Source organism: Pollicipes pollicipes, unplaced genomic scaffold (assembly GCF_011947565.3).
Source record: "Pollicipes pollicipes isolate AB1234 unplaced genomic scaffold, Ppol_2.1 Scaffold_4881;HRSCAF=5763_pilon_pilon_pilon, whole genome shotgun sequence".
Classification (NCBI taxonomy): Eukaryota; Metazoa; Arthropoda; class Thecostraca; order Pollicipedomorpha; family Pollicipedidae; genus Pollicipes; species Pollicipes pollicipes.
This window is the reverse complement of record NW_023596576.1, coordinates 47,451,405-47,464,775: the sequence shown is the minus strand read 5'-3', so window position 1 is coordinate 47,464,775 and position 13,371 is coordinate 47,451,405. Positions and strand designations below refer to the sequence as shown.

The 13,371-nt window shown below is 49.5% G+C and overlaps 1 protein-coding gene across 2 annotated transcripts in view; it reads right to left on the bottom strand.

Annotated features, from left to right (window-relative positions):
* Positions 1-2,225: 2,225 nt before the first annotated feature.
* The window catches only part of LOC119100925 (endocuticle structural glycoprotein SgAbd-4), a 16,038-nt gene continuing 4,892 nt past the window's right edge, over positions 2,226-13,371 (bottom strand). The window contains exons 1-3 of one of the 2 annotated variants that reach the window (XM_037224129.1): positions 3,488-3,561; positions 2,954-3,054; positions 2,226-2,574 (exon numbers count right to left, since the gene is read on the bottom strand). In XM_037224129.1, coding sequence (XP_037080024.1) covers positions 2,388-2,574; positions 2,954-3,054; positions 3,488-3,496 — 297 coding nt within the window. In that variant the 5' untranslated portion in view covers positions 3,497-3,561 and the 3' untranslated portion in view covers positions 2,226-2,387. Of the gene's footprint in view, positions 2,575-2,953; positions 3,055-3,487; positions 3,562-13,371 lie in introns of those variants that run through there. The other variant, XM_037224130.1, reaches the window with a different exon arrangement.

The following is a 13,371-nucleotide window of genomic DNA, read 5'->3' as shown; positions in this document are numbered from 1 at the left end:
AAGGGTGACCTTGAGAGGTCAGGACTTGTACCAGGACGGGACAGGACAAGTACCGGCATCAAACGGAGTATTTTTGGGATAAATGTCAACAAACTCCGACAAATCCACAATTTTGCACCTGGACGTCACAAATCTACTCAAAACATATGGTTTCTAAAGAAAACGACTTGAGCAAATATCTAAGGACACACAGGTACCACAACCCTGGCGAGCGCCAGCCCCAAATGACCATTTCCGGGCGATCCCAATTCTTCCAGAGGGGTGCTCGTCGTCCAGCAGCAGGGCGCTCGGCCAGGCCCGCGGCCCCGCCCGGGGCCGGGCGCGCCGAGTCGATGACGCTCGGCGGGGCAGGAGTGCTTGCAGTCCTGCCACTATCGTCGCATGCCTTGGCTTGAAAGCGAACCTTGCAGCGCGTCAAATCCATATGCCACAAACGTTAGAAAAGAAATAATGCACGCTATAAACATCGCGCCGCACAAGCCGCTGCACTACAGACAGCAACTCGCAAGTTGTGTAAACTTTGTCCGACCTGTTACGCGCCTGCCATTCCAGCTCGTAGTCCAGATTTTGGAGGGAGGCTCAAAACTCCCAGAAATACACAATACAATGCACACGGCCTTGGCTCATCACGGCTGCTATGCATCATCCACGCTTCCTGAAACATCATAAAGAGCTATCAGCCCATGTGACGCTTGCCTGCCTCGCATGGGTGGATGCGAGCGGCGAGCTCACCCAGCAGCTGCGTTACCCTTTGCCTATCTACTGAGGTGAGCTCGCCGCATCATACATTGCTGCCCCAATTGGACCCCCGGAGACCACAGTTATTGTTGATAATGCCACAGCCGTAGTAAATGTAAACAAGAGCCGGTGCCCACCTTGCTGGTTGCCTTGGGTTCTACGCATCTCTTACAGCATGCGCTGCGCTTCAATATAGGTTTGCCAGGTTGTCTTTTAAGAATGTGGAAAAATCGCCACCGCAGGAAGCCCTGCAATCAGTTCCGAAATAGTCCGAGGCTGTCGGAATGTCACGCAGCTCCGAAACAGTGAAACTGAGAGATTTAATAAGGTCACAGGCAGCTTCAACGTTGATGACTTTCCTTGCAACCCAAGTTCCATGAAACTCCGAGAGATGAGGGCGTAAGGCACTTGTCGACTTATCATGGGATGCCCCACCAAGCGGTGCCAAAACCTCCCCCCCCCCGGGACATATTGATACTAAACATGTTCGATAATTTGTCGTTGCATCGGTGCTATGTGGAGGAACGCGGGCTTTAGGGATCGTTTCATGCAAGGGTCATTCACCTTGGATCATGTTAGGGATGTTCCTGTATGTTTGTATGTTGAGGATGTTCCCGTAAGTTCGGTATGTTCTGTAAGCAAGCTTTGCAAGTAGTGTAGGTAAGCTCTATGCCTACCGAATACCTATGAACAGGGACGCTGCAGAGATGTAGGAGTTTGTTTTGTGGCGTCTGCGTCAAATATACCGCCGGACGTTTGGAATGATCTTTGAAAATATTTGCTGTGTAGATTTCTAGCATTACGCCTGGTCATAAGAGCATGATCTCGCATGCGACCAGTTAACCAGTTAATTTTATCAAATTATGCGTCTTTACCACCATGTTTTAAATACCTGCAACACATGTTTAGCCAAAAATGGATAATAAAATGTGGGCTTAGAAAGAGCGTTCCAGCTTTTTACAACAGTGCTAACAAGTTTGCACCGTAATCCCCCGTGAAACCGGCTACTAACACATTCATACATTTGGCACGTATGTGTAACAAATGCATAGCAGTTGTTAGTTGCTCCCTAAGTTAGCACACGATTAAAGGAGCATTCGAACTTGCCTGACCGATGGGCATGCTAAAGATTTACTTCTTAATTTCCTAGCGAAAGCACAGAACCATTTACCTTGAAAAATGCATTTGATAAGTTGTGAAACTGCTTGGTTATGGTACAAAACTGGCACGTTATGGCTAAGTGTTCCGTAGCTGCAAGGTGTGATGCGTTTAAATTCGCGGTCTATATCAACGTATTTCATGTCTGAAGACCGACCGATAGCCTATTTTGTGCCCGACCAAAAGTTGGTCGATTTATGTAGATTTTCAGTTTCAGTTGAAGGTTCTTGGTCTCCGATTGGCATAATTTGTTACAGGCTGTGGTGCGCTATTTAAAGCGGGCAGATGCAAGGAATGCATCCCAGCTTCGGGACAGCCACACAAATCGATTGCCGTTGTGGACTATATTGAGGACTTCGGACCACAGATCACAGATAACACGCGGGACTGGCACGAAGGCTCATGGTATATGGAGACACTTATTCGCAGTGGTGGGACACGGACAAAGACATCGGAGAGATGTGGGAAGAGGGGAGAGAGGGTAGAAAGTTCTACTTGGGGAGGTGGTCACCCTCGGCGAAGTATCCGTTCTCATCGGCCTGCCACGTGACGGTGTAGGTGACGCCCTCCCATTCATACGAGTAGGAGCCACTCCTCACGTAGTTGCCCGTCTCCGGCTCGTTACCCGGGTACGAGATGCCGCTCTCATCGGACCGGATGCCGTTGCTGGTTTCGTGCCTGGAGGACAGGTGTCCAAATGAGCCAATGCGGTGTTGAAATCGAACTTGGCACGCACAGGACGTCATTGGCCTTGTTCAAGCAGCGAGGGATCATGGCTTTGGTATTTCCTACGGTTGACCACAGTGTTACGACTGAAACCCAAGAAGCGTATTCCACGAGGCGAGAATCGAACTCTGCTTGCTGGTGAAACCTGTGTGTTTGCGTGTCATGACACCAGATGGCAAAGCCTTACAGAAGTGGTGTAGTGGCCGTCAACACGAGCTGAAGGCCTGCCAGAATGTTTGAGATATGTGCCAATCGGAAACACGGCAACCTCCAACAATAATGCCACCGAAGTGTTTCGTAAGTGTCCGGATGCTGGGACTGGCATTCTTACTGGGCATCATAGGAGCCATCCTCGTTGATCTCGAACTGCTGGTTCACGATTTTGGCGTCCTTGTCGGCCCAAGCTAGAGCCACCAGGCAGAGGACAATCACCTGCAACACGTGATACAAGGTCACATTAGGTCAGCGTCGACACGAGAAAGGCGTGAATCCCGTCACCAGGCGACAGCATGTCTGCAGTTCTAAATGCTCGCATCCCGTCGCGCCCATTGTGCGGGGCTCTCAGTCATAACCATCGGAATTATCGTGCGTTGAGTGGTCGGGAATATCTTTAGGGTTGCCTCCTCCCCCTCCCCTAACATGTGGGAAAATTTAGCCCCAGGTTCCTGGCGATGCATGGAAAGGAACAGATCGAAATGCTTCTGAGTCCTAACACTGCTGCCGTTGGTGACATGGCTTAGCTTCTGGTGAGATAAAACTTTTCCGCGTATATCCGTGCACATGATGTCCACCTCATGCTCGTATTTCACAGGGCCGAGTCACCTGCAGATCCCGCATGCACTGACGATCAGAGCGCTGTACTCACGAGCTTCATGTTTGGGCGGGCGAGGCCGGGCGGCTGCTGGGCAGAGCAGGGAGAGTGGTGCCGGTGAGGACACAGAGCGGGGTTTTATAGCAGACTGTCACACCCATCCCCGGCCCGAGGCGACCTATGCTCATCCGCCGCAGACGTTGACCTTGGTGCGTCGAACACCCCGCAGGAGACCGGCCATTGGCGAATAGGGCGACCCCCGCGCTGGTCCACACGCGCGAGCCTCCACGACGCCGGCCAGAACAGTGACAGAGGAAGGCGTGGTGACGCGCTCCACGATAGGTGGCAAAACTGTGCACGGTCGAAATGATTTGAAGGTGTTCCGTAGAATGTCTTCTTCATTCGTAGAATTCTGCGATGATGCCATTCCGATGTCAAGTTACAAGGGACTGGACGGTATAACGGGACAGGACTGCAAAGTACAGAGCAGCACATGACAGAGCAGGGACATGAGTTGAACTGACTTTGCTGAACTTAACTGATCTGGACTGGACTGAACTGAAGCAGCTGAAAATGAAGTGATTCTCTACTCAAAACATTTGATTTTAGTGGATCGGTACTGCCTTTTTAAAATGTCCCACCCTTTCCAGAAAAGATCGGTCCAGACAGGACCGGACTGGATCATGCTGGACTGAGCTGGCTGGATCATGCCATACCGGATCGTACCAAGAAGACCGGAGACAGAGGCGGAGAGATAGACAACACTGTCAGGACAGGATCGGCCCGGATCATGCTGGACCGAGGTGGCTAGATCGTGCCATACCGGATCGTACCAAGAAAACCGGAGACAGAGGTGGAGGGATAGACAGCACTGTCAGGACGGGATAGGACCGGATCAAAGATGGAGATAAGGATGGTCTGGACAGAACAGGACAGGACTGGTATTTAGGCCGGAGTTTAGTCCTGTTATAGTCTCACTCTCTCTACTGATAGGTAAGAGTTCTCCTGCCGTTCAACGAAGCTCATCCAACTGGCTCACCCATTTGCCTTTTTTGTCTTAATCTCCTTTGTCCAAGTTTTGCCGTGTCTATCTCTTTCCATGTTTACATTTCAAGCTGCTACTTGGTATCCTTATAAGATTTTTACTCTTTGAACTTTTGCCAAGTCAACTTGCATTCCTGTTGACTTTGTTTACTCGAAACTCGCTTTCGCTTGGCGCCTTTTTTAATGTTCTCTTTTAGACACTGCCCCATTTATCTTCATCCGGACATGCCCGAGGATCAGTCCAGTACTGCAGGAGCAGCAGGGAGCCTTGTCGTGCTCTCTGCTGGGTGCTCTCAGAGAACGTCAGCCGCAGCGGTGAAACACTGCATTTTCTGCAACCAGCAAAATTTGGACCTGGCTAAAATGTCACCTGGAACCAAATCTTTCAGAAATCGGTGCAATGTAGCTCTCAACGCGAAGCACCACAAAAACGAAGACACGTGGAATGCCATGCGGCATAACCATGAAACATCGTCGTCTCGGTAGTTTATTTGTACTAAGCTATTATTTGCTGGCCATTAGACGCTGGGTGATGGCTGACACCAAGTTGACAAAATGATCAAATAAAGGCATACTTAGCATAACCAGCCTAGAGGCGTGTAGTTTCCTATCCAGTTGGGGGTTGGGGTATTGTGCCTCCTAACGAGCGATGTAGCTTCCTATCCTTGTTTATCATTTTTGTCCGTTATGGTCCATTAACCATAACTTTTTAGGGTTCAGCCCCTAAGATTAATGTTGAGAAACTACACCCTTGTTACCAGCTCAGAAATGAACGTGGGTCAAATGTGGAGAAAAAACATTTTAATTGCAGGCTCACCCTGTTTGGATGCAGGCTCACCCTGTTTTCTCGCTGAGCCCTCCCCTTTCCTCTCCCTAAAGTGTTTTACGAAACTGTATCTCTGTAGGTATACGTATATCGATTAGCTCGGTTCACAAGCACCTGAAAACAATGGCACGTTTGGTTAGGTGACGTCATCGCACGATCAGCAGGAAACGTTGCCGACCTCCACCATCTTCTTAATCATTACCGGTGCAGAACTTGCACTTCCTAACACGGTCTCACTCAACGGAATTTAGCACGAACCCCATGCAATACTGGCATCAGAAGATGTACAAGGCATATATGAACACCTTTTTCATCTCCATTCATCACTGGATACTATATCCTGACAGAACAAAGCGTTTTATCTCACACCTGTCAAACGGGCAGTTCACTAAGTCTGCGGTGCCGCGGGCAGTGTGAGAGGCCAACACCAGCGATGCTCAGCCTCTTGCCTCAAAGCCCCCGTTCCTCTCAGCGGCAGGAAGTCCCGGATGAAGCATTGACATGTGTCGCTCCAACGTCCTCCGTTTATCTCTAAAGCTACAGCTCAGGTATCCACAAACAGCAATCCCAAATCGGCAGGGCTTCTTAACGCTACTGCTAAGAACGACCTCCATGGTAGATCTTTAGAAAAGCCGCACAGCACCTTAAAAAACTGACGATTAACTTCTTTATTCTAGCTAGCCAGCTTGTCACGCGAGCATAGCCAACAGCAGCCCACAGTCATGCACTGAATCCATTCATTACCGCGTGGCGAGCATTCAAACGTCTGTCTCAAATGGTGCGACGCTTTAAAACGTCGCGTAGTAAACGTTCGTCGGAAGATGCTGTGGCCAGCGACAATTATGACTAGTGATAAGCCTAGTTATTTGGCATTTCATACTGTTTAGCGTGTGAAGTGAATCTTGGTTGAAAAATTTGTGAAAGGCATTGATCTGAGGACTTTAGAAAAACACTGTGTCACCACTCATCTCTGACGTCATCACTGGTATAGTATAGTTTGTAGTATATTTCTGTCACATGCTAAAAATACAATGATTAAAGCTACTATGCTTTGCCACATATTGTGGCTGACCTTGCTCAAGCAGCGAAACGTCAACGTTTCGACATGTGCTATACACATTTACACGTCACAAGGGTTGGCGGGCGCAAACCGATACTACGCTTTGAGTTTCGTCAAGGTTGAATGGTCTGTTGTTATATGTTCTGGTCTGTTGTAACTTGTTTTTTCACTATGTCGCCACCAATTGGTTCGCAAGTGTCCGTTTTTGTCAGTGACTGTATCCGGTGTCAGAAGCTCTTTCATCCCTGGGCAGCCGCGTCGCCCTATGCCCGTTCTCTGAGCTGATGGACGGTGACATATGAAGGGATAAGGTGAGCCCGTGGTGAACGCATATAAATGAGATCATGCCCCTGTCCCATAGGCTGCGGCACATGTTGAACGCATTTTGTTAAACGAAAACTTTGATATTTTAGGACTCGTTTAAACTTTTGGTCGCATATACCGACCGGCCTTTTATTTGTCGCGACACTCTGAGTATATTCTAATAATGACATGCTAATAAAATAATTTTACTTTCTCATGACAATTATGGGTCAAAACGTGGAATTCTTTTAACATCATGGTTTTAATTCATTCTAGACTTATCAATAGCTCATGGTATGTTTAAAGTCGATCATTGTTTTGTGTTGCGACTTGTATAATGTCAACATTGGGACAACTCAACGATTTTCAGCTGAAATGGTTCGAACATCCTCCAACGTGCACGGGGTCTGACCCAAACTTAAAGGCGAGCCTTTCCAACTTAAGACAAGACGCTCATGCTAATGATAACGGTGTAAATAAACAAAAAAATCAGGCAATTTTGTTTTGACTTCAAATTTTGTTCAGATGAGAGGAAAAGCCGGCAGTTCTCGGTACCCTGGGCGCATTAACTTTCTCCCCCCTTTCCCAACTTGTATGGGGACCCCAGATTAGTGCTGAAAGTACTTCCCCCAACAGGAGCTTAAAACTATTCATGAGGACATCGTAACAAATCAGAGTACCGCCTGCATCATAAAGTAATGTTTCTTGTAAAGACACTTCACACGCACAAGCATCTCACTGCTCACAGTCTGCAGAGCATTCCGGCAATGTGCAATTAAATAGCACAGGCTTTAGCGGCTAAGGCGCTCCCTCCTCCCTTCTTCCTTCCGTCCAGGTAAGTTTCCTAGAGCCTCTCTTCAGGTGGTAGATCCAATATGTCCCCACACATCAAACCACATGCGTATCAGTTGATGAAAACATCACATGTTAATTACAGCAGTGCCTGCATTGCTGCATACCAGCTGCTTGATGACATTCCTTTCCGTAAATGGTCGGAGCGGAGTGTTCATTTAGGCGGCCCAAAGCTGAATGCCGCAGGCAGTGAAACTCATGCCTCCACATCAACGTCATAGGAACATGTTTTTTCATAACAGATGCGCTAAAAATGCGCAAATGTTTAGTTACGAATAGATGGTCATGTATAATAATAAGATATCGACAGTCGTCATACGAATACACATCACTAGATAAGACAGCACTAGCAGCCCCATTCCGCGGGAAAAAAAACAGGGGAATGGAGATATAGACGTGCTTTCTCCTGGTTTTTGTCCGAGAAATGAGGCTATTACTTTGTCTTATCTATATGAATAATGTTCGTCGCAAATGTACTTAGCAGCTTTCATATCACCAGCTTTGCATACCGTTACCAGTGCGTGGCTTTAAGTCACAAATGTCTCCCCAACCGGCGAGAAATGTAACTGGGTCGCATCGTGAAGTTTATCACCTACACCAATCAATTTTTTCATCAACTTTGTTCCATAACACATTACGCTGCATATGTCCAGCATCAGCCTGCGGGCAAATACAGCGAACGCACTAATGCGTAAAGCCCTATTCACATCTTGCGAACTGGCTGTGAAATCTACTGCAGATTCTGAAGTTATCAGCAATGGCGAACTAGACATATCACTTTAAATCCTGCAGGTGTACAAAATGCAGGTTAAATCCAAGACCACTAAAGCATAAGGTTACTCAGACGTAACATAACCATGAGACCAAGTTTGTTAGCCCGTAGCATGGTTTTTGGATGTCACTACGAAAAGGTTTGTATGTACTAGTAGCATGGTTAAAAACAAATTTCGTCAAAGAAATGAGTGATTATCCGGTTTTATATCTTTATTTCACTGTTTTGTGCGTAAAGATTGCACATTTTGTATTTCCATTTTCCTTAAGACGAATCAATACTAGAATATGCTTCTAAAAATAAATCCTACTAAATCACGTTTTTGGGCTCCAGCACCCGCGCCATATTTGTCGTAGTAAGACGCATGGACATCTATAAATAATCCCTTTTTTGTGAAATGAATATTGATATGCAGATATGTGGGCACCATAGCTTCTGTTTGTATTCAATTTATCAATGGGCAATGATTGCCCATTTATCTCTGTACTGCAGTGCGTACGTTGAGTATAATGTGAAGACAAGGCGAAGTGAGGAAGGCAGGTGAAAGCAGTTGGGGTCTGGGTCACGACTCTTTGACTGGCAGAAGTTGCAAAACTTGCCAGAAATTGTTCCATTTCATAGGAAAACCTGCTATATTTAACTGAAATGGAGCACGCTACCTAAATCGTCATGGCCACTGGCCATCATGGCCAATCACCATGGTACATGGCCTTTCCTTCCGGGACACGTCCTACTAATGCGTCATACAGGCACTTACTGTCATGTGCTGGCGTTTGTTCAGGACCCTCCGAAACGACTTGAACATTTTCTTCGGCTATATCCAAGTCGTTGTAGTCGGACCTCGGTAAACCTTTTACCCTAGAGCTGGAGGCTGGATGGCTCGTATTCCGGTCCCACAAGCGGTTCTGCGCTGTTTTCCCCAAGTAAGCTTTCAGGGCGTTTAATAAGTTTGGTGAAACAGTTGCAACACAACAGTGTTAAGGTTGCTACCTAAAGAACCTGGATGCCATTGATCACTTATCTTGGTGCGGTCCTTAAGCATCGCTGTGCTCTCGTTTTGTGCTTTCCAAACGGATCGGACCAGCTGGGGCTGTTTGATCGTTTCGTTGTCGCGAGACACCCTGCCGATACACCCCTGCGTTCCAGCCGCACCACAGGCGCTTGCCTAAGGTCCTATCACTGGGTATCTATTGAGTTCCGAGTTGACACACATGAACAAGAGACGGCGCCACCTTTGCAGTACGCACTCACCTCCCCATCTCCTCCTGCTCCGACTGCCCCGACCCCGGCAATCCATATGGGCGGAGGGGGCGGGCGGTCGGCCGAGGCGGCGCTCCGCGAGGGCAGTCTTTGTGGTGCATGACGAATGATTTGTCGATGCATGGACCACTCCTTTCCAACCGGATAACCACTTCTTTATGGTTTGGGCTTTGGGGACCAAACTGCACTATTTTACATGTCTCGTACCGGTGTGCGTTACGGTGCCCATGTGCGCTATTGTGGGCAACGCGCCTGCGCCAAGCATCGCACATTGCGCCGCTGGTCACGGCCTGGCCCCGGTCGCCGGCGCTGCGGGTTAGTCTAAGTCACGTGACTTCGGCCTCGGGCCAATCAGGCCCCTGGTGCGGCCGACCCGAGGTCAGGCACGGGGCGCGGACGAGGGGTCAGTCGGGTCCCAGCTCCCGACTGATACAGTAAGCGTTCTGTATGTCTCCCGTCTTTCCTTCGAGTCGCTGGAAACGGCCAAACGGTTTGTGCCCTATCTTACCTACGGCCGACGGCTCGTGGCACTCCTCGGTGGCCGCAATCCTGCCCTCCTGCCAAGCCCTGCTGGAAGCTCAATGACAATGAGCACCGCTTTTTCCCCGGGAGATATGTACATAAAATGATATTGTGCATGTAATATACCAGTATGATTGGAGCGAGTGAGCTGGAGCGGTTTTATAAATAGCATTGACGTCAAAGGTTTGGAATCTGTGTTTGCTCTATGATTATTGTTACTGTACACCGCTCAGCACTCGCTGTTTGAGAACGCCCTGTCGCGTGCCCTTTTTTCGTAGATCGCTTCATGGGAAATTGCAAACAGGACAATGCAGGACGACAGGGAGAAACGAATGACCCGCAGTCAAGCGGCAACACCAAGACGGGTGGACTCAGGTAGGAAGCTACAGGCACGGCGGCTCCGGAAGCCACGGAAGCCACGGAAGCGCATTGCGGTGCGTCTGCCCCGTTAAGAGGCATGGCGGATCTGAATAAGACCGTGCAGGACCAGCTGCATACCTTCATCGCAAAAACCGCGGTCAGGCAGAAGGATACGCTTGTTTGGATGAAAGACATTCAGAACAGATTGCCAACTGCATCCTCATCGGTTGCCGCCAATGTCAACAGTCATCGGTTGTCACCAATGCGGAGGCTCCCACTGAAGCTGTCGGCATTCCTGCTGTGCAGCTGGCCTCAGCCGAGCCGCAGCCGGAGTGGATGGAAGTGTGAAATGTCAGGAATTTCGTGGCACGGTGTCGTGGTCCGCTTGTAGGGCGCAATTTGAGATGATTGCGTCCAGCAACCAGCGGGGAGATGCTGAGAAAGCCGCGTATATGTCGGCAAGGTCTGAAGGAGCAAGCCATCGAGCTGTTGGGTCATCTGTCAGTCGACAGTCAGAGGAGGTGCCGGACACTCGCAGGAGCTTTTGAGTAGCGCTTTAGATCCACGGACCAAGGTCAGCTGTTTCGAGATCAGCTCAGAGCCGAGGTCCGAGGGACTGGCGGATCTCTACCCACGCTGGCACAGCAGACCGAGCGACTTGCCCACCACGCCTATCCAAGGCGGAGGCAGCTTTCAGAGCAACCATTGCATGCGACCAGCTTATCGACGCCTTGCAGGACGTCAGCATGCAGATGGCTGTGAGGAGAGCGAGGCTCGTTCATGTTCAACATGCGCTTGCCGCTGCCTTAAAATATGAATCAATCAGGCGCGCAGCGAATCAGGCAATTTAAGGTGCGTTCTCCGAACACGGGTACGCAGTCGGCAGAGCCAGGTGGAGGCGCACGGCATTCAGGACAAGAAGCTTCTCCAAAAGATCTGACACCGACTGGAACAGCCGGAAGCATCTTCGCGCGCGCAGAAAAGACCTGGTAGACCACTAGGATCCAGAAGGACAGCTTCAGCACCGTCGAGGTTGGGACCCTGCTGGAACTGCGACCAAATGGGTCCCATCGAAAGAGACTGCCGCAAACCCAAGAGGATGGCCGCGTCATGGAGGCCAAGGGACTCGGGAACTTCTCCCAACATGCTCCGGATGCGGTGCTGCAACGGGATGGACAGCATTTAAGTGAACGGCATCATCAACGGGAACCGCCCACCAATCATCGATTCAGGCTCTAATCAAACCGTACTCGGCAGGGACGTGTGCGGTGAACAGGATTTGCCTGTAGCCACGGAGGTACTCAGTGATGTCACTGGAAAGCGTTCAGCTTTATGGGATCCGATGCATGTTGAGCTGGGAATCGGCGAGTTACATCACGTCTATGTATCAAACAGTCCCCTAAAACATCATCGAAATCACAAATCGGTAACACATCAAGTGCATGTATCAAACAACCCCACAGAGTCGCGCATCCTTGGGCTAGGCTATATCAGTCAGAACAGATGCGTATTGGATATGTCAATTATAACTATGGAGATCCAGGGCAAACTAGTGCCTGTGATCGTTGGTGTACCGGAAAGGGACGTAGTGAAGGCGTTCAGGGTCAGCATCAGGAAGCCAGTCATGAGATCCCAGCACCCCGAAGCTTTGGTCACTTGCAGGCCCGTCGAAGCAGTGTTCAACGTCCCTGGAATGGTTGGGGCTGGAGACGGACCAAGACGGGGAGAGATAGTCGCTGGCACGCTGGTGGGCACCGGAAGACCGTTGTTTCCGGTTCTGATGGCTAATCTCACGGACAAGCTTGTTCGGATCAACAGACGTCGGAAGCTGCGAGCCTGTGGCACGGATCTCCGGCAGCTACACGGGACAAAAGGTGGCGGCAGTGCACGAGTCGATGCCACCTCACCTATGCGACCTCCTGGATAGCAGCTGTGTGGAGCTGCCTCTGGAGAAACGCTGTACTGGTCAAGAAGAAGGATGGATATCACCCATGCTGCGTCGATTACAGAGCTCTAAACAATGTAATTTCCAAGGATTTTTACCCTCTGCCACGAATAGATGTTACGCTCGACGCTTTGACAGGAGCAAGGTGGTTCTGTACCCTAGACCTGAAGTCCAGGTACCATCAGGTCCGCATGACTGAGGAGGATGAATCAGTGACGGTTCTTTCATGCGGAAATAGATTCTTGCAGTTCAGAGTCATGTAATTTGGCCTCTGCATTGTCCCAGTAACGTTTGAAAGGCTGATGAAGGCAGTTCTGGGCGGCTTGCATTGGAATTGCCTTTTAGCTCATCTGGACATCATTATTTTTGGCGAAACTTTCGATGAGGAATTGCTCCGTTTGCAAGAGGTATTCAAACGATTAAGGGGCGCTTATTTGAAGCCCAACGTCAAAAAGTGCCACCTGTTCAACAGACAAGTACGGTACTTCAATCGATCCTGACTTGTGCACTGCCGTCCGTGCCTGGCCGGTTCCAGCTGACAAAGCTCAGCTGCAAAGTTTCTCGGAACTGTGTGCGTACTGTTGCAGATTCATTAGCGATTTTGCCACGATCGCTGCCCCACTACACAGCCTGACAAAGGAGAGCCAAAAAGTTAATCGAGGACCAGAGTTGCCAGGGGCCATTCCAGACATTGAAGACAGCCCTGGCTACGTCTCAGGTCCTGCATACCCGATCCCTACGACCACGCACATCCTCGACGCCGACGTCAGCAAATGTGGTATCGCCGGTGTTTTGTCTCGAGAAGCAGACGGAAGAGAGTATGTTGCCGCATTCTACAGCAATTCGTTAAGCCCCAGTCCCCCTGAGCAAACTAATTCCGCGACAAGGCTAGAACCTCTGACCATCATCGATACTAAACGGCATTTCCGTCACTACCTTTACGGGGCGAGGTTCCTTATAAGACTAACCACGCCTCTCCGGTGACTTAGAAATC